General features: G+C 47.2%; 1 protein-coding gene across 10 annotated transcripts in view; it reads left to right on the top strand.

Moving 5' to 3' along the window:
- The first annotated feature begins 325 nt into the window (after nt 1-325).
- IKZF1 (IKAROS family zinc finger 1) overlaps nt 326-21,514 on the top strand; it is a 90,584-nt gene continuing 69,395 nt past the window's right edge. For 2 of the 10 annotated variants that reach the window (XM_027124134.1, XM_027124141.1), the window contains exons 1-2: nt 328-575; nt 13,685-13,738. In XM_027124134.1, the coding sequence (XP_026979935.1) occupies nt 13,699-13,738 (40 nt within the window). In that variant the 5' untranslated portion in view covers nt 328-575; nt 13,685-13,698. Of the gene's footprint in view, nt 576-13,684; nt 13,739-21,514 lie in introns of all 10 variants that reach the window. The other 8 variants (XM_027124135.1, XM_027124137.1, XM_027124139.1 and 5 more) reach the window with 7 other exon arrangements.

Raw genomic sequence — 21,514 nt, 5'->3', positions numbered from 1 at the left:
CCTGTCCCGCTCGGTGCCGGAGCGTGCGCGGGGTCCGAGGCGGCGGCGGCGGCGGCGGCGGGGCAGGGCGCGCCAGGACCGGCTTGGCGCGCAGCCCCAAAGTTTGTGGAGCGCGGGCTGCGGGCGCGCGCTCGGGCCGGTTGGCCGCAGGTGGCTGAGCGCTGGCCCGCGGGGGCGCGGAGCGGAGCCCAGGTGCGCGGCCCGTGGGCGGCGCTGTGCGCGCGGGACGGGCCGACCGGCCGGGAGCGCGAAAGCCTGGTGGCGGCCGGCGGGGGGTGGGGAGCGCAGAGGAGAAATGGGGAACAATGCGAGTGAGCAACTTCAGGAAGTCATTGTGAAAGAAAGCTGGGAAGAGCTTGGCGGCCGAGCGAGCCGGGCGCTCTGACAAGTGCCTGCGCGGCCCGCGCCCGGGGCGGCGTCTGCGGCGACGGTCCTGGGTCCCCGCGGAGCGCAGCCGAGCCCGGGCGGGACGCTTGGCCACGGCGAGGGGGCCGAGCAGGCGAGCCCGGCTCCGAGGTTGCTCTTGGCGCCCGAGGATCGGTCTTGGACTCCCAGAGTGCGACGCACACATCCACGTGAGTGTTTCCAGGTAGAATTTCCGTAGGAAAACTTGGATTAAAAAAAGAGAGAGAAAGAAAGAAAAGACGAGGCGGTTAGATGTGTAAGTCCTGGTTTCGCTCGGGTCCGCCTCTCCTCTCTGGGGACAGTGGGAGCGCTGACTTTTGTCAGAGCCTGGGCCACTTGGTGCTGTGACTGCAGGTGCAGGGCAGGCCGGCCGCGGGACACCTGTGAGCCGCCCCGCTGTCCCCGTGGGGAGGACATCGTGGTCCCTGTCGTGTTTAAATCGATCTACGCTTATATAGTGAGATCACGGAAGTCAGCCTTTATAAAGTCATTCATAACGCGCTTTCTTTTCTTATTTTTGACGTGAGAGCTTTTTGTTTATACTGTAAAATAAACAGATCGAGTCTGAACTCGCTTTCCGCAAAATCGGAATTATCCCGGTTTGAAAAGTTGATAGTACTTTTGCCGAGTGCCGTTTTGGCTGTCAGGTTACGAAACCCCTCGGTCAAAAGGCGTCGGGTTACTTGCGACTGTATTTGAAACGTGTTTGAAAAATTCGTCAAGGATCCTTGGTGATTCCTAAGGAATCTCCTGAAGGTGTGATTGTTTTTTCTTCTAAGTTGGAGGCACGGAGTGTAGCATCTGGAGAAGCAAAAAGGGTTACGATTCGATTCGCAGGGTCTGATCCGGCACTTCCAAATGCAGCTTTTAAATGCAGTTCCCATTCTCTCTGGACTGCAGCCCCCGGAGTGAATGTCAAGGCCCTGTGCTTCCCTCAATTTCAACACTCAAAATTCCCCACCCTGCTCCCCACGGGGTATTTCAGCTCTGAGGTACCTTATTTTAAACTTGGAAAGACAAACTGTTATTGAAGAAATATCTCCTTCACCTTCTGTTAAAAGTTAAAAAAAAAAAAGGAAGCTGAAAATATTTAATATGCATAATATTTAAACTTTCATGGAAATTTCAGTGATTTTAAGGATTGGTTCACTTTGGTTGAGGGGAGAGTGGAACCTGCAGGAAACGGTCTGAGCCTCTTGAATTCACTGCTTTGTCTGAAGATGTTTATTTGTTGAGGTTATTTGGATTCATCTTTTATATGGGATTTTTAAAGTAATAATTCAAGTATTATGTATATTATATGTGTTGCAATTGTTTCAGTGACAAATTAGATTATTTGATATGTGGCTTAAAATTTAAGCAGTCACAGATATCTCTAACCGGAAGATTACTTGCTTACATTCCAGATTATACAGAACGTGTTAAAAAATAATTTGTGTGCACAGATATAAATAATGATGTCGCATTTAAAAATCCTATACAACTTGGGTTTGATATAGTGTATCCGATTTCAAAACTTCCCATGGTCATACATGTTTATACCTTTTTTACATGGGAAAAAAAGATGTGTTTCCTGGCCTCAAAGTCCACCAGAGCTGAAGACCAAAACATGTCACTGAGTTAAATGGTCAGGTCTTCTTCCCGTCCTGTTTCTTGGTGATCGTTGAAGGCAGCAGTTTCAGAAACTCCTCCTTGCTTCTTTAATTCATCAATATTTTAATAAAAGTGCTACATCTTGGGAAACTACATATCCTCGGAAATTCAGGAGCATCGTAACAATAAAAGCCCATCATCACGGCCTCCTGGGATGAGCCCACAGGTCCGTGAATCAAAGTATGTTGCATTTGGGTCTTTTGAGAAGTATGTCTGAAGTCTCCTGAGAGAAGGTAACCAGTGGTTTCCTCGCAGCCATTTCCCTTGTTGAAAATTAAGATCACAGCCAATTTCCTGGCCAAGAGGCTGCAGCCAGTAGTGCTGGGACCACTGTGTCTTCCTCACTGGAGGCCTAGATTCTGAGGATCGTGGTTCTTTGGTTTGGGGATCTTTTCCCCTTGGCTTGAATTTGTGTGTCTCACGTTGGGTCATGTGTAGGAGCATATTGTCAATATAAACGTCAAACTCTTGAAGTTTGAGAGGACCTGGTGTATATATACAGTCTACTACGTGCCATGCTGTGAAACACCTCCACCCCACCTGTCCACGTGTCATGTGTACCCTTCACGGTTACATGTGTCTTAATAAATACAGGAAATAAAGACATTATGTGACCACATGCACACAGACACACACAGGGAGTACACACAGCGTGGGGAGAGACGCAGGGGGCAGAGTGGGAAAGGGTTATAACATCAAACACACCTGACCTGAGTACTAAAGCCCCTCCTTTTTGGGTTTTGGTTGGTTGGTTTGATTTTTACCTTTTACTAAAACAAGACAGCTTTTCCTGCTTGGAATGGTGAATTTAAGCATAAGTGACGTTAGTACTCTGGGTGTCTGCCTCACGTATTTGCAGTTAACCCAGAATTCATCAAGGGTAGCAGCGTTCAGAGGCGTTTTTGTTTCTTTTTCCCGCCTCTAATATTTGTCATTATGAAATACTTTCACTACGAAATAACTCTTGGTTTTGTTGCCTTATTTGAATGGAGACTTATATCAGTGAATCCAGCTCACAGAGAGCAACCCTTTGGGGTTGACTGACAGCCCTTGCTATTTCTCTTTTTTTTAATTATTATTTTTAAAGTTTCATTGAGGCATAGTTGATTTACAATGTTGTGTTAATTTCCGCTATTTCTACACACATTTTTGGGTGCTGTGACTCCCACTTGTGGCCATAAGACCTTGCCCCTCCAGCCCTGATGGTTACCGTTAGTCCCTGTCTGGTGTCGGTCCGTTTGTACCTGCAGAGCCCTCAGGCATGTGTGTGGCATCATTCCATGTCACTGGAGAAAACACAAGATGTAAAAGCGACAAGTGACCCATCCTTTGAGGCTGACAAGGGGAGAACCGTTGATCCAGTTGACACCTTGAGACAGATCATTTTGGTTTTGCTCAGAACAGGCACATGTACACGTGTGATCCAGACCTTGGGCAGGTTGCATTTCAGAGCATAGGCATTACACACACACATTTAAAATCCAGATGAGGAGGGAGACAGGGGTTCATCAGGGACGTGGGCCTCCCAAAGCAGACTCAAGCCACATCAGCAAAACTGGTTTTATCATGGGGTCGACCAGATGCCCACCCTGGTTTCTCCACGGAGACCTGGCATGTTGTTGTTCTTTGCAGTGTAATAAATGACTCTGCACTGCAGGTTATCCTTCGGCATCTCCTGTGATATATGTTCACGTCCTTCCCTTTTCAGTGTCGTTGCTTTAATAGCTTGTGTTTGACATCACTTCGAAACGTTTGATGATAGTCTAACAAATATTTGTAAGACGTTAGGGAACATTAAAAGTGAAATGCTGCATCAGTACAAGTGAAACAGAGCAAACAAAAGAAGCTTTGCAGAGAGCCCCAGGGGGGAGAGGTGGGCAGGGCCCACCCTGCTTTGGTGTGTATTTGGTTGGGGGCCAGGAGTCACTCCTGAGAAGGGCCTGGTGGGGAGGCAGCCCAGGCCTCCTCTGCAGGAAATGGCCTCATCCCTTGAGTCCGTCTTTTTTTCCTTCTCCTGTTTTGCTGCAATGAACAGGTGGGTGGATGCCTTGGGTGCCTCCCATGATCCACCTGGGGATGAACTGTGAAAAATGGTGAAAACCCCGAGTTCCAGGCCTGGGGGCCGCCTGCCTTCCCCACCACAGGCCTGGCTCTGTCTCCCTTCTCCCAGGGCCGTTTGTTTCTGCCTTTGGGGTGCTCAGAATGCCTGTTGACTGAAAGAGGTCCTGCTCCCACCCGCCGCAAGCCCGCCAAGTCAGACGTCCTAATCTGTAAACCCGTTTTGGTCAGGACAGGAAGCACGGGCTCCCTTCCTGCCCGTGTTTTCCTGAGAGAAAACTACCTTCCCTCCTTTTTTGCATATTTGGCAAATGGGCCCACCTTCCTCTCCACCCCAGTGGAAGGCGAGGAGGGCAGTGACGAGGTGAAGGAGACAGCAGGGTCCCTTGCAGGTGGCTGAGTCCAGGGGCTTCTGCGCAGCTCAGGGTCCGAAGGCCCCAGGCCTCCAAGGTAGGACTGGGGGGCAGCCCCCCTGGGTCTCCAGGGGCCACAGGCTCCTGGGTGAGATCGCCCATTTCTTTGCTGCTTTTCCACAGATGGGATGTTCCCAGCGTGCACTCTCCTCCTTCCCAGGGCAGCCTACGACCCAGCCGCTGCCCGGCACCCCTCCCGTTGTCTGTCCTGGGTGATGGAGAGCCTCATTACCTTCCATGTGCTCTCTCTGCTTTCGGGGGTCCCCGCTTCACCTCCTGATGGCTTACGGCACAGGGCCGCGGCTTAACGAATTGCTGAAGATGGGCCCCAATGAGTGGGAAAGCTCCTCCTTCAGCTTTTCTCATTCAAGTGTGCAATGATTCGTTTTTCTTCAGCAGTCAGCTCACTGCTAAAAGAAATCTGACTCTCTTCCTGCCATGTTCGCGCCAAAAGTGAGCTCTCATGGACGTGCAGTTGGTGCAGGGCTTCTGGGGTGTGTTGAGGGCAGGTGCAGTGTGCGAGGGTCCCAGCTTTGTTATTTCATCCCTTCCCTCCCTCCTTCCTCTCTGTCTCTGCCTCTGTGTCTCCATCTTCCTTCTGTCTCTCATGTGTGGGGTTTTTGCAGAGACGACTAAGAACTGCATAAAGAATTTGTAAATGACCTTACACATGCTGAAATAGACTTCTGGGCTCCATTGTGGAGTTCACATGCTAAAATTGACACTCGAAAGCTTTTTCGGGCAGTTTGAAACTGTCTAAAATTGAACAAGATGGTTTGGATTAGAGTCCTTTTCTAAAGCTAGGGGTTCCACGGCGAATATTGATTCATCAGTTTTTGGTAGATTTTTGTTCTTACATCAAACTTTCACTGGCACACTTGGAGCATATGAAATAGCACGTGAGACACCTCCTTAGACCAAATGGGGAAAATGTTTAATTTAGAATCTTTAGGAGAAATGAAAATGAGGGATTGATCTCTTATAAGCTGACTTTGGAGGCACTCTGAAATGAACTCCGGTGCTTTTAATGGAAACTAGAGAGAGCCGGCGACCCCCTGCTGTGAGCCCCACTTTGAGCCTGAAAAAGTGACCTTTACTTCCTCCTTTGTGCTGGGTTTTGTGTAGGGCAGTGATATTCAAAGAGATCCACAGTGGAAACATATTGATAAATTGTGTATCCTACTTCATTAAATTAAAAATCATACTGCTAATTATCTCAGGTGGTGAGAGATAATTGCAATTAATTACCATTTAAAAATGGTTTAGAAATTTCTAGTGCATTTCTACCTGCGTTTTCTCACGTCTCTCTGGAGTTGTGTTTGTTTAACCTGAATTTCAAGAATTTTCAGTTTAATTTAGAGCAGATAGCCTTTTGTAAAAGAAATGTAATTTGCTGGGAAAAAAGAAGTAAAACATTGAAAATAAATAATTTAAACTTATTTAAGGGCTGCAGAAAAATCTGACTGTAGTGTTTAAAATGAGTTTTCCTATATTTTGTTCCCTGATGGATATGAGCATTTTCTGCCTGATTATACATAAAGATGTGATGATTTTGTAGGCCTGAAAACGAGGAAGTTGTAAGCCTCTGTGAGGTTCTACTGACGACACCCTCCCCCCCGCCCCGGGTTTGCATGAGGACATTGTGGGCTGAAGGTTGTAGATGACAGAATGGGCACCAAGCAGTCCTTGTTGGGCCTGATACCCACTCGGAGGGCATATCCATATGGACCTTGTTACGTGTTCTGTTATGTTGGGCATTTTGTCCTTGGGATCCTACAAGGTTTGGGTTACAGGATAGCTCAGCTCTCTGTCACCGAATACAATGGAAATCTAGAACTTTTCTTGCTCATTTGGTCCAACTCAAGAACCCATTCAGAATATCAAGTGGTATCCTTCTGTGTGATTATTTTAGTTACTGTCAGTAGCAATCACTGTTACCAAATCATTGATACATTTGTACTTCCTTTACCCTTCTCAGATACAACTGAACTTGACTTCAGCTGACCCATTTGAAGCTGGGGTGACCAAAGTAAATTCCCAAAGTATTGAAGCTGCTAAGAGATTAAGCTGCGATTTAAGGAGACTGATTTTTGAATTTACATTCTGTGTACTATGAACTTGGTTTTGAAAAGTGAATAGAGATGATTTTTTAAGGATTTTTATAAGAATTTACTTCATTTTAATTCATTTCAGCTGATAATTTAATTCATTACAGCTGATAATTTTGGGGTGTTGTAGACAGAACTGATCTCAGAATGCAAGTCCTTTAGGGAGAATTTCCCATTAACCTGGAAACCACATGGCCTTAACATGGAGAGTCAGCCATCAGGATGTCTGCACCCATTTCTCTCTGGAGCCAGCATCCTATGATGCTCTGGAAGACATTTTCTCTCTCTGTTTGCATCTAGATTTGTAGCTCTTGTTTCCCCACCAGCTAGGCGGGAGAGACTTTTCTAAATTAAAAAAAAAAAAAAAAAGTTATATGGTAAACTGGATGGTGTCCTCAGTGGGAAAATCAACAATAGCTTTTCAGTTGTTGTTGATAAATAGATATGTATGGATTGCAAACACTGGGTATTCCTGTGGGGATTAGCATAATTTTACTTCCTTGGGTCTAAATGACATAAATATAGCTTTAAAAAGAAGTCCAATGGCCTTTGTAGAAACCTCAGTATGACAGGTATGTTTTTCGGAGTGTTATGAGTAGACACGTGGATTTTGCTACCGTATACAGTTTTAATTTTGAATTTTTCATGTCCGCATAAAACTTCACTGCTAAGAAGGCAAGAGGAGATACTGTATTCATGACAGCATCTTGCCTTGCTGAGTAAAACACTGAGTTCATATTGTAACTTTGTATTTATCTATTTTATAAAAAATGAAAAAAAATCTTTGAAAAATAATAGGAACACAAAAACTACTCCTGGGTTCCTCTGTCTCTTCACTTTGTAATGACAAGAGATCAACACTTCTGAGAATATCCGTGTAAATCATTATTTTGGTCCAGTTCCTACATTTTTCTTTAAAGATGGAGATGTCACTTTTGTTGCACAGTTGCTGGCCAAGCATGAAGTCTTCTAAAATCGGGAAGAAGGTAGAAGAAAATGATCTAAACTTAGACTTTTTACTTAAGTGATGAAGTGTAAAAGGCCATTTATATTTGAGGAAGTGACTTAGGAAATGGCCTCTGATGACGGCCAGAATCAGGAAAAGTCCTCTAAAAGAGTATGTAAATTCTGAGTGTGTCTGCCTCTCCCAGGGTTGCTGAATAAACAGCAGTTACTGTTAGTAGTTTGAGAGCCAGTGCACAGGGGTGCACACATGAGCGGGTCCAGACATACAATAGTTGTGCAGTGCTGGACCTTCCTGGGGCACCTGAAACCCAGCTCTGGACCTGTTTTGAAAGCACAAACTGTCTCCAGCTCCGTTTTCTGTATTATTTTCTGATTTCTAATATTTCGCATCTTTTTTCCTGCCTCACTTCGAGACAGGTGGCTCCATGATGGCTTTTACAAATAGTCTCATGGTTCTTTTCATTCTGTATTAAATCCCTCCTCACTAAGAATGTTTTCAGACTGCAGGGTTTTCAGCTGTTTTTTGAAGAGCCTTCCTGAGTTCCCCCTGACCCTTCCTCTTTTGCATATCAGTTCCTGCCCCTGGAAAAAAAATGTGAGGACAGAATTGCACATGGGAGCTAATTTGCCCTCAGAAAGCAGGTTCACAGCAGAACAAACCGCTGGAGGAAGAGTTCTCTGTAGCTCAGTTTAAAAAAAAAGTGTGTGTGTGTGTGTGTGTGTGTGTGTGTGTGTGTGTGTGTGTGTGTGTGAATGCCTCAGTTAAATATGGGGGAAGGGGAGTGTGAAAGCCAAATTGGATTCCCTGCCATCCTGTTTAAATCTTGTTTTTCATTGTTATTTGCACCAGCCCTAATCTCTGTGGAATAATCATGAAAATGTGTAGATTGGCAGCTAATTTTTGAAAAATGAAAAGACTCAGAAATGGAATAACTGGGCTCCGAAGTTGTTACGTTCTCCCGACCTGTTTTGTCAAGTTGTTAGGAAAACCTCTATGGTCCCCAGAACCAGACACAAAGACCCTGCATACTGCCTTTGCTTTCTCTTGGAAAGTTTCCTTTTTTAAGAGACAGTGTAATTCACAGTGATAGGGTAGATTTGCAAAAATAAAATCTACCAGTCTGAAGATCAAAAGACTTTCTCTCAGCAGGAATAATGGGCTTTATTAAAGAGGTCTGTGACCTGAAACATTTTAAATAGATTATAGGCTTGGCCCGTGTTCCCCCTTCAAAATAAGCGTCATTGAGATTATAAGGAAATAACCCCAAACGTAACTCTAGTGCAACCTCACTCATCAGGGAGGAAAATAACCAATAGCATCCATTTGACCAAATAACCAGAATTTAACTGCATTGTAGAAGTTTTGTGATGAAGTTTGCCTTAATTGCGGGGTATTACAAAGAACATGCTTATTTTCTGTGAAGATACAGGTAACACCCATTCCTTATCCATTTATACATTTAACATTTGGGACCGCCGCCCAAGTGGTCCTGGGTTCAGATCTCAGCTCTGTTGTCTGTTTAGATGTGTGGCCTTGGGCAGAATACTTCTTTCTTAGCCTCGGTTTTCTCATCTACAAAATGGAAAGAATAATATGGATTATGTATAATAAGAAGAATACAGTTTAATTGTAAGGATTAAAGGTGCACACTTAGCAAATGGGGATTGAATACTAGATCTACAGTGGACACTCTGCCGGGCGCTCAGATGAGACAAGAGGACAACGTGGGTGGTGTCCAGGCCTGTGGGGATTATAGCAGTGAAATGCCAGGCGCGTGGTAGTTGCTTCAAGAAAGCGAACTAACCCCGGTATCGTTTCCTTTCCCTCTTTTTCTGGCATATATAAGGCACTCAAGAAAGGCTATGAAATATTTCTGGACAGAAGCTCACCCACGTGGTTCGTCATAGCACATTTGTTGTGCTGTGTACTTAATTCTTTAATTGCCATTAATCAGGGTGGCTTGGAGAGTCATCAAATTGTGGTTCGTGACAAGCATCTGGCTTTTCATTTTGACTTCATTAATCCAGACTCACCGTTCTGGGTTATGGAAAAGCCCTGGCACCTCAGGGAGAGTGCTGTGAGGGGAGGCGGCTGAGGAGGGTCTGGGGACCCCTGCTCTCCCCGGCCCTTCCCACCTGAGTGGTCCTCGCAGGCTCCTGCCGAGCCATTCTTCGAGCTGCTTGCTCTCCGGTGGGTAGAAATGAGGCCAATCGTCCTGGAGCCGTGCCCGGGCTCCTCTCTCGGAAGCCACGACTGCCCAGGGCTGTTGGGTGCTTGTCCCCGGGGAGGCGTCCAGGTTCCAACCCCCGTGGGTATGGGAGGAGGAAAAGAAGGCGAGGTCAGGGAGGGGCTTCCAGAAGGTCTTGCTGTCCTGGCCACCGTGGAAGCAGGATGCTGTGGGCCTTCTTCCATCTTGTGCTTGGTCCTCACTATTGCCCTGTTCTCTAGACTCCAGAGGTACGGTGGGGAGAGAGATGGGCAAGTCCCGAGCAGCAGCGGGGGAGTGACGGTCCTGACCGCAGGCTGTGCCTCCTGAAAGGACAGGCCCCGCTGGCTGCCCCTTATCTCTGCATCTGCTTCCCCGTGTGCGGGATTCAGGGCTGCTCACTCCGAAGAGACAATAAAAGCGTTCACGTCTGTAAGAGCCGCCCGGTGACGGTAATTTCCTGAGATTGTTGTGTTTTCTGCCATCAATATGTTGGCTCTGGCCTCAAATCACTGGGGCTCCCTGTGCAGAGCAGAATATGGCAATGTTCCCGTGAAACAAGTGTTCCCTCTGGCATCTCCCTTTACAGGCCTGCTGGCCTTCGTTTGGGTTTAGGTGAAGGTTTGTGAAAATAAGGTGTTAAGTCACTTTTGTGATAAACTCCCCTTCCTGACTGCAAGCTCTTTTGTGCTGAGATCAGATCAAGCCCATTTTCCATTTGACACTGGGCACGGCTTCCACGAGTCTAAACAGAAACGCAGAGCCTGGGCCGTGCCTGTGTTCCCGGAGATGGGGTTATTTCACCGTCCCCTTCGAGGCCCTTCCAGGCTGCCCTTTGGCAGCTCCTTGGTCTTGGCAGGGGTGGCGTTTCCTCTCCCTCAGACGGTTTTCCATTGTCGGATTATTCCTTGGTCTTTGCCTAAAAGCAAAGTCACTTTTACAAAAAACTCACTACTTCTTAGTCCCAAGAGATGCAAATTTCGACTTTGGGGAAGTTGGAGGGAGCTTGTCAAGCTACGCCCCGAACCACCGTGTGATGTCAGACAAGACAGGCCACGGAATCACAGGGCCAGCGTGGACTGTGCCCTAATAGCTTACGAATCTCAAAACGATGATGCCAACAAAACATTCGTCCAATCAAGGGGGGGCAGCCCGTAAGCACAGCCCCAGGACTGCAGTGGCTGCAGGCCCACACATTGTGGGTCCGTGTAGGGTTGGTAGAGAGTGCATTTGGAATTCTAAGTGAGTCTGAGGACCTAACAGTTCCACGTGGGGTTTGCAGACATTCAGTGAAAATGGAAACAGGCCTGTGACAGGGATCCTGCATCCTCTGATCACTGGGGTCGGCTGCCTACCGCGCCCACTGTCCAGAGCACCAATGGACACTGAGGCAGGGCTGGATCCGGGAGGGTGCCCTCGCCCTGCCCCCTCGGAACACACAGGCGCACGCGCCCGCCCAGCAGAGCCGGGCCTGGGCCTTAGCCACAGGCCCAGAGCATCCTTTTGCTGCTTTGTGACATGTTCTCACATCTCCCCACCAAGGGGAGCCGGGAGTGGGTAGATTTTGCCCCGACAGTGAACCCAGAGGGTCTGTAGGGTCCGGTGGGCTGGAAGGCACCTTCTCCGGCAGGGCTGGGGTGGGGGGCCATCAGCTGGGCCTTACGAAACATCTTCTCTTTTTACTTGGAAATTACTTGAATATACAGTAGGGTACTGAGGAAATCAGTCCCTGCCACTGAGCAGTGCGAAGTCATTAAAACAAGAATGTCGATGCATATTTGTCAATTAAAAAGACACGTGTAGTAGTAAATGAAAAAATTGTTTTACGACCGTTTATTTGGAATATGTTTAGTGTCCTGTTCTTCTAAAAAGTTCTGTGCGCGCACACACACACACACACACACACACACACACACACACAGAAAAAATGTAAGTAGTCCTACGGAGTGGAAATTATGGGCATTTACTTGCCTCTGTGTTAAAACAGTCGTAAAATATGTATCACTCACGTAGTAGAGAAAAAGTTCAAAGTCAACAAAATAAAAATTGGGAGTTAGAGTATCCTTTGTTGCTGCAACATTTGAGTTCTATCTACTATACGTCGCCCCGTCAATACCTGGACGCTTTAGAACTGGTTTGTGATATTTCACTGTAACATACCGTGTTTGTCTTCAGAAAGCTGAACCTTGTATTAATGCTGCTCAGTGAACACAAAGGTTTTTCTCATTTGAGTCTGCCTTGTTTCTTTAGAATTGTTTCAGCATGTTTCAGAAGAATCATAGGTTTTTTACCTTTTTTACTGTTAAAAGGATGTGAGACTTTGGACACATTGCTTTTTGGTGACCCTAGACAGGTTTCGTGTTTGCTTCTGGGGCTAGTTTGTCTGGCTTTGCTTTTGGTGGACCCTCAGTCTTGGGGCCGGAACATAAGTGGGCCATGGGGCCTTTTTCCCTTCTGGGGTCACGGGCTGTACCCCTAAGGCCCACACTTGCCTTGGAAATTCGAGTCACAGCTCAGACTAGTGCAATGGCTTTTTCAGGAATAGATGCAAACCTTCCCCATCCAGAGCCAGTGCTGGTCATCCGTGACTCTTGGTGACTAGCGCCGCCAGGACTGAAAGTGCAAATCTGTATTCCGAATGCACCATGACGACTGTTACGTACACACACGCATGGCCTCTGTCTGCTCGGAGCTGTAGCCTCCCCTGAGAGGGTCAGGCCCCCTGAACCTTCCATCACTGTGCAGGCATCTGCTGAGAACAGGCCTGAAAGCGCAGACACACACATCTGAACAGGAGAGACAGAGGTGGTCCCCCAGAAGGAAGTGAGCTGATTTTGAGTCAAAACAGGCTCCGTTGGCTGGTTGGAGAAGGCGCTCTTCTGAAGGTTGTCCAGCAGAGCATAAACACGCAGACTTGGTGGAGGTCATCTGCTGGTGGGCCCCAGCTTTCCTATCCACGGAGCCTCCAGATGTCACCTACCAGGGCTACCTGAGACCTGTGAGGTGCAGGCCAGGACCCCGAGTGCAGAACGCAGCCATCCCTCCCTCCTGCTCGGCTGACGTGGCCTCTCCCTGGTGTTTGTGGTGGCCGCGAGCAGAACGGTCCCCGTCGCCGCCCAAGGGCAGCTCCTCCAGGCTCGCTTTCTCTCTTTCCACCCGCCTGAGGAGCCAGTCACGTGTCGGCAGAACAGGAAGGTCTGGGCGCTCTCCGGGTCCGGTCTGGCAGCCGTCGTGAGGTTTCCTTCTCCCCGCGTCAGAGCCTGACAGAGTCTCAGGCAGGGGCCCTGAAAGAGCGGGGGACAAAGCCAGCGGCGCGAGGCCCATCTGCCAGGCTGGAGGTGTATTTATTATTGATGGACGGAGCACGGCAGCTGCTCATATATGCAGCCCTGCCTGGGTAAATGAGACATTCTTCAGCAAATTGCTTCGTTTTCTGATTGCTGATTGTACGCGTGTCACCAAGCTGACTCAAGGTTCATCGATGCATGCTCAGTAAATTAGAAAGAACATAACTGCGGATCGGCCCAGAGAATGAATTCCGTGCCTACAATGACCCAGGGCCATTTAATTTTCTGCTTAATTTTGTTGCAGTCAGTTTGCATTTTGGGTTATTATGCAGTAGGAAATTAACAATAAATAACAAATTTGGTCCTCCTGTCCTTGTAATGATATTTTTATAAATCTTTGTAATGCTGTTTTTAAAAGGATCAAGGTCTGTGCCGGTCTGATCCTCCAGCGAGTGTGTGAGGAGGAAAGTGCGTTATTCTTGGTAGATAGCCCCATTGTTAAAGAGCTCGGCCCTTATCTCTCTTTCTCTCTCTCGGATCTTAGGAGTAATTTGCTGTCAACTAAAATCCCTTCCTCTCTTTCTCAGATCACCCGAGGACCATGGATGCTGATGAGGGTCAAGACATGTCCCAGGTTTCAGGTGAGAGCTGCTGAGATGCCCATATGGGGAGTCCAGGAAGCCTGCTCCAGTGGGCACCCAAAGCCAAGGTGCTCGGTGGGGGGCGGGGGAGGTAGAGGGCTGTCCTGCCAAAGGAAAGGCCGAGATGGAATTGGTATCCATGTTTCACTTCAGCTCTTAGAGATTATCCCAATGTGGCAAGCTGGACAGAAAAATCTCCCTCCCAGATAAAACTGGTTTTCCTGTTACATCTGCGAGCACCTTGGAAAGGATTCAATCTATGTTGATACTCTGGGGGAGCAGAAAGGACGGGTGATCGGCCCTAGAGTCCAAACACAGGCCAGTGAAGGTGCTTGAAAGAGAGAGAGAAAGATGGAGGGAGGAGGCGGACAAGAGACAAGGAGAAAGTAGATTGGAAAACAGAGTTTGGGGCACAATTCAGGATATTTGCTAAACGTGGCAATAACACTGCCCCAGTCACCATAGGTTTATTTCAAGCCCTATTGGACATAGCTTCTCCCATCCTGGGAGACCCAGGGCCTGGGGAAGTCCTGGGAGATGAGGCCCAAGGTTGGATCACGCTGTCCTGCTGGGCGATGCCCGTGCGCTGGACCCCCAGCCGGTCTAGCCAAGCCTGCCCAGTTCCATATTCATGGGCCCAGGAAGCCCACTGTCTGGCTAGCCCTGAACCTGGATGTGTCCGCAGCAATCGGGTTTTCAGTATTTTATATTCTCCAGTCTCAGGCCCATGGTCAATCCCAGGTAAGCCTCTCTGCTAGAATGGCCCATGTGGTCCTCTGGGCATGGCCGACCTGCCCCCACTGGTTTCCAAGTTGTGACTGAATTCTGCGTCTGGGCCTCGGTCCGTCCTGGTGATGGAGATCAGGGCTGAGCGTACGGCTGCCACTCTGCCTGCCCGCTGCTCCCAGGAGATGGGCAGGAGGGGAGATTCAAGTTCCCTCAACCTGGAGACGGCCTCCTGCAGCCCACAGTCCCCGCTGCTCTGTCCCGGCCACTCCTGTCATTTAGAAAGTCTGGATTGAACTCTCCAGGCTGTGAAGTACCAGCAGACTCCTGGCTTTTCAGCTGTGGCATGTAGGCAGTTGATGGACAGTTGGAGGACGTGAACATTGGTCAACACGTTTGGCCTTATCTGTAGAAACGAAAGTTGTGTTGGAGGAATCAGCCCAGGAGACATGCTCGCACACAGGCACAGGGCGTTTCTGCCGATGCTCGCTGCAGCGTTGGTGCTGATACTGGAAAACTTTGGTCCCTCCATGCCCTTGTTCATTCAGCTCTGAACAGTGAGGGCCGTCGGAACATAGTCATGTGGAAAGACATCCAAGATGTACGTGAAGGTGAGAAAAGTGTGTTTCAGGATGATATGCAGAGTATGATCCCATCCTTTGAAATGAAAACATATCACACACAGACACACACACACACACACACACTTTCCACATGCCTGTATATACGTTTAGGAAAATTCTGGAGTGATACTTATTAAACATGCGCTTCCTCTTGGAAGACTGAGGTTGGAAGGAGGGGATGGTTTAGAGAAGAAGGGGACGGAGACTTTGGTTTATCATCTTCTACCTTTCAGCATTATTTGGATTTATTTCCCTTAAACACATACTTTGTTTCTTAAATGTAAGTAGAACAGCAACAACAATAAAACTATTGAAAAAAACAAAAATTTTTGCTCTCTGGAGCCTCTCCTTCGGCTTGGCCAGGATCTGATAGCTGCTGGTAGATGCAGTCTGAGCTGAAGGAGAGGTGAGCCCCATTCCCTGGAATTGCAGACCATGGCTAGAGGTGATGAGAGGGCCAGAAACACGGGATGTTAAACATCCCAAAGGCGCAAAGAGACCCCTTCGTGGTTTCTGATCCTCTGTGTTCCTTTGTCACCTTCCTCTTGGGTGGCTTCCAGATTGGCGTCTTACATGATGCATTGAGGAGGAGAGCCCTTGGGTCCATGCAGACTCTGCTGTCCCAAAGGCAAAGCCGAAAGTCCGAGCCTGGGCTGGCATCTCTAGAAAGTTTTGTAGGAGAATGGCCAGTCAATATTCTGATCCCCTCCGTTGGTAACAAACATGACAAAACCCTCATTTTCTTCTCCTGTTTTTCTTGCCCTTAACATTATGCTAAACACTCAATTTGTTTGGAAGTGGCTAAAGAGAAGGTTGGCAGGGGGTGGAGTCAAGAGTGAGGTTGGCCTGAAAAAGCCAACTCTTCTTTGGTTTAAAAAAGATTCAAATGAAATTTTCTTTTGTATACTCCTAGCAAAGGAAATGCTACTTGTAGTACTTTACACAAATAGTCCTTTGGATTGTGTTACGCTTGGAGCATTCTAAACAGAGATTAGAGCATTTAAAGAGTTGTGCCCTTTTTAAAAATATTTTTTAAATTTTATTTATTTATTTTTTGTCTGCGTTGGGTCTTCATTGCTGCACGCGGGCTCTCTCTAGTTGTGGCGACGGGGGCTACTCTTCGTTGCGGTGCGCGGGCTTCTCACTGCGGTGGCTTCTCTTGTTGCAGAGCACGGGCTCTAGGCGCGCGGGCTTCAGTGGTTGTGGCTCGCGGGCTCTAGCTTGTGGGCTCAGTAGTTGTGGCACGTGGGCTCAGTAGTTGTGGCTTGCGGGCTCTAGAGCGCAGGCTCAGTAGTTGTGGCGCACGGGCTCAGTTGCTCCGCGGCATGTGGGATCTTCCAGGACCAGGACTCGAACCCGTGTCCCCTTCGTTGGCAGGCGGATTCTTAAGCACTGTTCCACCGGGGAAGCCCAAATTGTGCCATTTTTACTAGAGAGTTGAAGCATACTTTTTCTACTTCTTGCTGCTTCTCCAATACAATCCTTGTAGTGATCACTTTTCCTTTTTGATTTCTAAAATGGAGGAAGGTGGCAGTAAGTTGTAGAATAAGGATGTACATTTAGCCAAACAGAAGTTAAATTTTTGATTTATATGAGGAATATGTTCTGAATCATCCCCTTTCCCCACAAAATTATTCCTTGTTATATGCTGCTCCCAAAAAAGAAAAATAGATTTTTTTTCTAAGTTGAACCCTACGAAATTGCCACTATCATAGGGAAACAAAGTTCCAACATCAGCCATTGCATAGGAGTCCACCTAATCTATGTGCACTACTCCCTTAAAAAATAGAGAAGTACGTAATACCTAACTTTTTTTTCAAACTACCTGTTCCTTTCTTCCCTGGGATTTATCCTAAATGCGGACTGAGCCCTGGTTCACAGGGTCTTGCGTATAGTAGACACTCCGTAAATATCTACCCACTTGTACCCACCAGAGTCAGGAAATGCTGTTGAACAGGCTTGGAGGAGCGTATGTCTAAAGTAAAGCCATCCTTTCCTTTAGGGCGCGTCTCCTTCATCCTTTGGGTAAGTTTTCTATTGCTTTCTCTGTCTCTGTTTTCTTTGGCACGCTTTCCAAATTATTGGTTATGCGTGTGGTTTATGGTTTGTTTTGGGTTCTAAGGGAAGAGGCAGCCTGTGGGAGGACGGGAATTGTGAGGCCCGTGTCAGCACCTCATCTGTGCCTCCAGCTCTGAGACCTGAAACCGTTCTCCATGCTTCCTGGACCCCTGTGTGTCCTCTGCAAAATGGGGGACTGGAGCCAGTTGAGCTCAGAGGATGCTCAGGCTCCTGGGGCCCTATGGGGTGTTTTCTTAGTGGTTGTTTGTAATGTTCGTTGGAACCAGGAAACAAGAACTATGCTCTGTAGACATCCATCGCCTGCCTGGGAAATGAGGCTCATCTATGTTGAAGTGTCAGTGCAAAAGTTAATCAGAGTACATCACATTGATTGAGTGCTTGAGATTTACCAAACACCACCCTCGGCATTTTTCTCCTTTCAACTTTACAAGACCCCCATGAAGAAGATAAAAGGACCGTCTTCAATTCACAGGGAGCTGAGACTCACAGTTTCAATAGCCAATCAGAAGTCCCACGGGAGCCAGACATGGCACTGAGTAGGAGCTTCCCCACTATTCTGTAGAGTCTATTTTCTGAGTTGTTTATTTACACCCAGGAATTATGTTCTCCTGGGTAACTGTGCACAGTAAAAACTCATCCACTAGGGAGAAAGGGAATCACAGAACTTTGTTGGGCGAATTATAATCTACTTGAGGAATATTTGCTTGCTGTTGATAAGCTAATTATACAATTTTCTCATCTAATTTGCCCAAAATGCTTCTCATAGGTAAAGCTTTATTTGAAACATGGGTAGTAGGTAACTTACGTAGAAATTGGTAAGAAGTTTCTTCCATTTTTCTAAATAAGTAAAATGACCTCTCACCTCCTAAATTCTTCCATTTCAATAGTTGATTTCTCACTGTCTATGGTTCTGCATGTCTGTGTGACATTGCACATGCACTTGGGGGACATATGGGCACTTGGTGCTGTGCATACCTCTTTCTATAGGATGTTACATTTACAAAATAATACCATAAGCTTATTTAGCATATTAGCATCCATGCACTTTATTATTTTATCCTCACAACAACCTTGTGAGCTAAGCCAAAATCATGTTTTTTAGCCTCATTTTACTCTTGAGGAAAGAGCCTTAAAGAGGTGACTTACTATGGAATCTGTCTTATAATTGGTCAGATCTGAGCTGTACCCCGTGTCAACTAACTTCTAGTCACAGTGTGTTAATATCTGCTGTGTGTTGGCTTGATTTAATAACTTCATTTTCTTATCTTTTATCATGGTGTTGTATTTTATACCCGGTGTTGTATTTTAAGCGGTTAACTGGGTAAACTGGTTTAAAATCAACACATAAAAATATGTTTGCTCCCCATGAAGGTTTTGATGAAGTGGTGGAGGTTCATCGTGGAAACCTCCAGCAGGGGAAGGATCCCAGGGTCGCTGAGTACCAAGGCTCAAGCCAGTGATTAATGCCTCAGTAGCCGCTGCTCAAACTTGGGGGCTTTTAGGCAAATCAGATGAGCTCTTAAAAACCATCACAGAGTGCAGGCGAGGTGAGGCTGAATTCCAGCAGGGCTCGTGACAGGCACGCGGCTGTCTCGCCTCGCTCTCTTCCAGTGCTGACTTTTTACCAGATGCCCCTGCACACGCCGAGACTCATGTTTTATTCTCGCTGCTTCTGCGTGGGGAGCTCCTGTGGATCGACCCGACCCAGGGTATTTAGAATCATGGTCCCTACTGTTTCCATTATTCCTTTTCCTCCCCCGTGTAGGAAACAATGAAAGCGCTGAGATGCTGCAGGACGGCTGGGCTGTAGCTCAGCACAGGAGCACAGCCAGGCGGAAGCGTGCCTAGGATCTCACCAAGTTCTAGTTGGTCCTGTTCCCAAGAAACGAATCAGCTAAATTTGTAAAAAGATTATGTGGATGCATTTTTCACGTGAATGGAGGAGAGAGACCACATCCCTTCACTGGATAAATCCCGATTCTTTATGATGTTCCCTTGGTTTCCTCGTGCCCGGGTATCTAAATTGATCCCAGAGTTCTCCAGTGTTATCATCAGGAAACTCAGAATAAAAAACAACACAAGGGCTTCCCTGGTGGCGCAGTGGTTGAGAGTCCGCCTGCCGATGCAGGGGACACGGGTTCGTGCCCCGGTCCGGGAAGATCCCACATGCTGCGGAGCGGCTGGGCCCATGAGCCATGGCCGCTGAGCCTGAGCGTCCGGAGCCTGTGCTCTGCAATGGGAGAGGCCACAACAGTGAGAGGCCCGCGTACCACAAAAAAAAAAAAAAAAAAAAAAACACAAAACATGAATACAGTCTAGTTTCTCAGTGTCCCGCTCCCAGCCCGTAACCATGACAGCTGGTTAATCAGAAAGGCGAACGTGCACACCCCACACTCTGTACCTTTAATGATCCGGTCAGTTTGTTGGGCCAGAGTTCCCATGGTCCGTTCTGTGGAGGCTCCTTGGGGGTCTTCGCAGAAGCAAGTGGCCTGGGCCTCTGGTCCTTCAGCCAGAGGCTGAAGATGGGCACAGAGGACGGGTTTCGTATATTGAAGTTCTGTGGAAGAACTAGAGATTTTCACCCGAAGTGAAGTAAGTCAGACAGAGAAAGACAAATATCATATGATAGCACTTATATGCGGAATCTAAAATATGATACAAATCAACGTACCTACGAAACAGAAACAAACTCACAGACGTAGAAAACACACTTACGGTTATCAAAGGAGAAAGGGGGGGAGAGATAAATTAGAAGTTTGGAATTAACAGATACACGCTACTATACATAAAATAGACAAACAACAGGGTCCTACTATATAGCACAGGGAACTGTATTCAATATCTTCTAATAACCTATAATGGAAAAGAATCTGTAAAAGAATATGTGTGTGTGTGTGTATAACTGAATCACTTTGCTGTATACCTGAAACTAACACAATATTGTAAATCAACTTTACTTCAATAATTTAAAAAATATATTATTCTTACCAAAAAAAAAATTGAAAAAGAGTCCTCTGACCACCTCCCTGAAGTCCTCAAGGTTTGAAGACCATAGCTCTAGGAAATCAGAAGGAAAAAAGAGTTGTCAGTTGGTCATATGCTTCCTGCGGGCTCCAGTTCAGAGCTTTGGCCCACCTGTACAGGTGAACAGTAACACTGCGTCTTTAGCTATTGCTACTTTTAAAGTCTTCCTTTTAGGGCGATGAAAATATTACTGATGTAATGCACATTTAGTGTAACACGAGCACTTCAATCAATTTCTCTCTGGCCTTTGGCTTTTCCTTGGGACATTCTTATCAGCCTGCCCCACCTTTAACTATCCATCTTGTATTGGCTATCCAAATATATCCAATAATGCTCTTTCTGAAAATATGCCAATTGACGTAATTACAGCTAAGCTGGAATATTAAACTGTGATGTCTGGTTTTTGTTTTTTGTTTTTTTTTGGTACGCGGGCCTCTCTCTCACCGCTGTGGCCTCTCCCGCTGCGGAGCACAGGCTCCAGACGCGCAGGCTCAGCGGCCACGGCTCACGGGCCCAGCCGCTCCGCGGCATGTGGGATCTTCCCGGACCGGGGCATGAACCCGTGTCCCCTGCATTGGCAGGCGGACTCTCAACCACTGCGCCACCAGGGAAGCCCTGTGATGTCTGTTTGCTAGAGAATGCGATACTATTCCCCAAAGCATCGCCTTGGTGCCTTGCAGCTTCTATTTTAAATTATTCCTGGAAGGGTCATCTCCTATGCCGGGGATGCTTGCACTGGTGCTGCCCTTCCCCTGAAGGGTTGTGTCGCTTTCGCAGGTGGTTTATTCAAACAAACAAGACAATTCCGCACTCTGCCTCGCCCTGTCTTCCAGGCTTGTCTTCCACAGCAGTGCTCATGGGCTATTCTGCATCCACTGGGGGCCTCACCAGTTCTTTCCTTGCCTGGTTTTATTGTCTCCTCACTCAATTTTAGGTAACATCTATGTTAGAAGGTACAGGGGTTTCCATTTCAAAGGAGACGGAGCATTTTCTACACATCTAGGCTTCCCAGTATTGAATTCTTGGGAGTGGGAGGGATTTCCCCATTTCTGGAGCTTCCGATGAAACCTTATAATATAGTCAAAAACAGAGTCGGGCATCCCGTAAAACCCTATCTCATTTGGTAAATCCTACTTTGTGAAGCAGCTTTGAGAGTTGTGTGGATCCTGTTTTGCTTTCATATTTTGAGGATAAAAATTCCTGGTGGCAGACTCTCTGTGCACGTGGGGCAGAATCGTGTTGATTCCCTGTTCATCCTCCTTCCAGGCTTCCCGGCCCCATCAAGTTAATCAAATCGGGCAGCTGGCAAAATACCTGCCCCCTG

Source organism: Aethalodelphis obliquidens, unplaced genomic scaffold (assembly GCF_003676395.1).
Source record: "Aethalodelphis obliquidens isolate GAN/ISIS:26980383/991018 unplaced genomic scaffold, ASM367639v1 scaffold27, whole genome shotgun sequence".
Lineage (NCBI taxonomy): Eukaryota > Metazoa > Chordata > Mammalia > Artiodactyla > Delphinidae > Aethalodelphis > Aethalodelphis obliquidens.
Note: the sequence above shows the minus strand (reverse complement) of the source record. Positions and strands in the feature narration are given on the sequence as shown.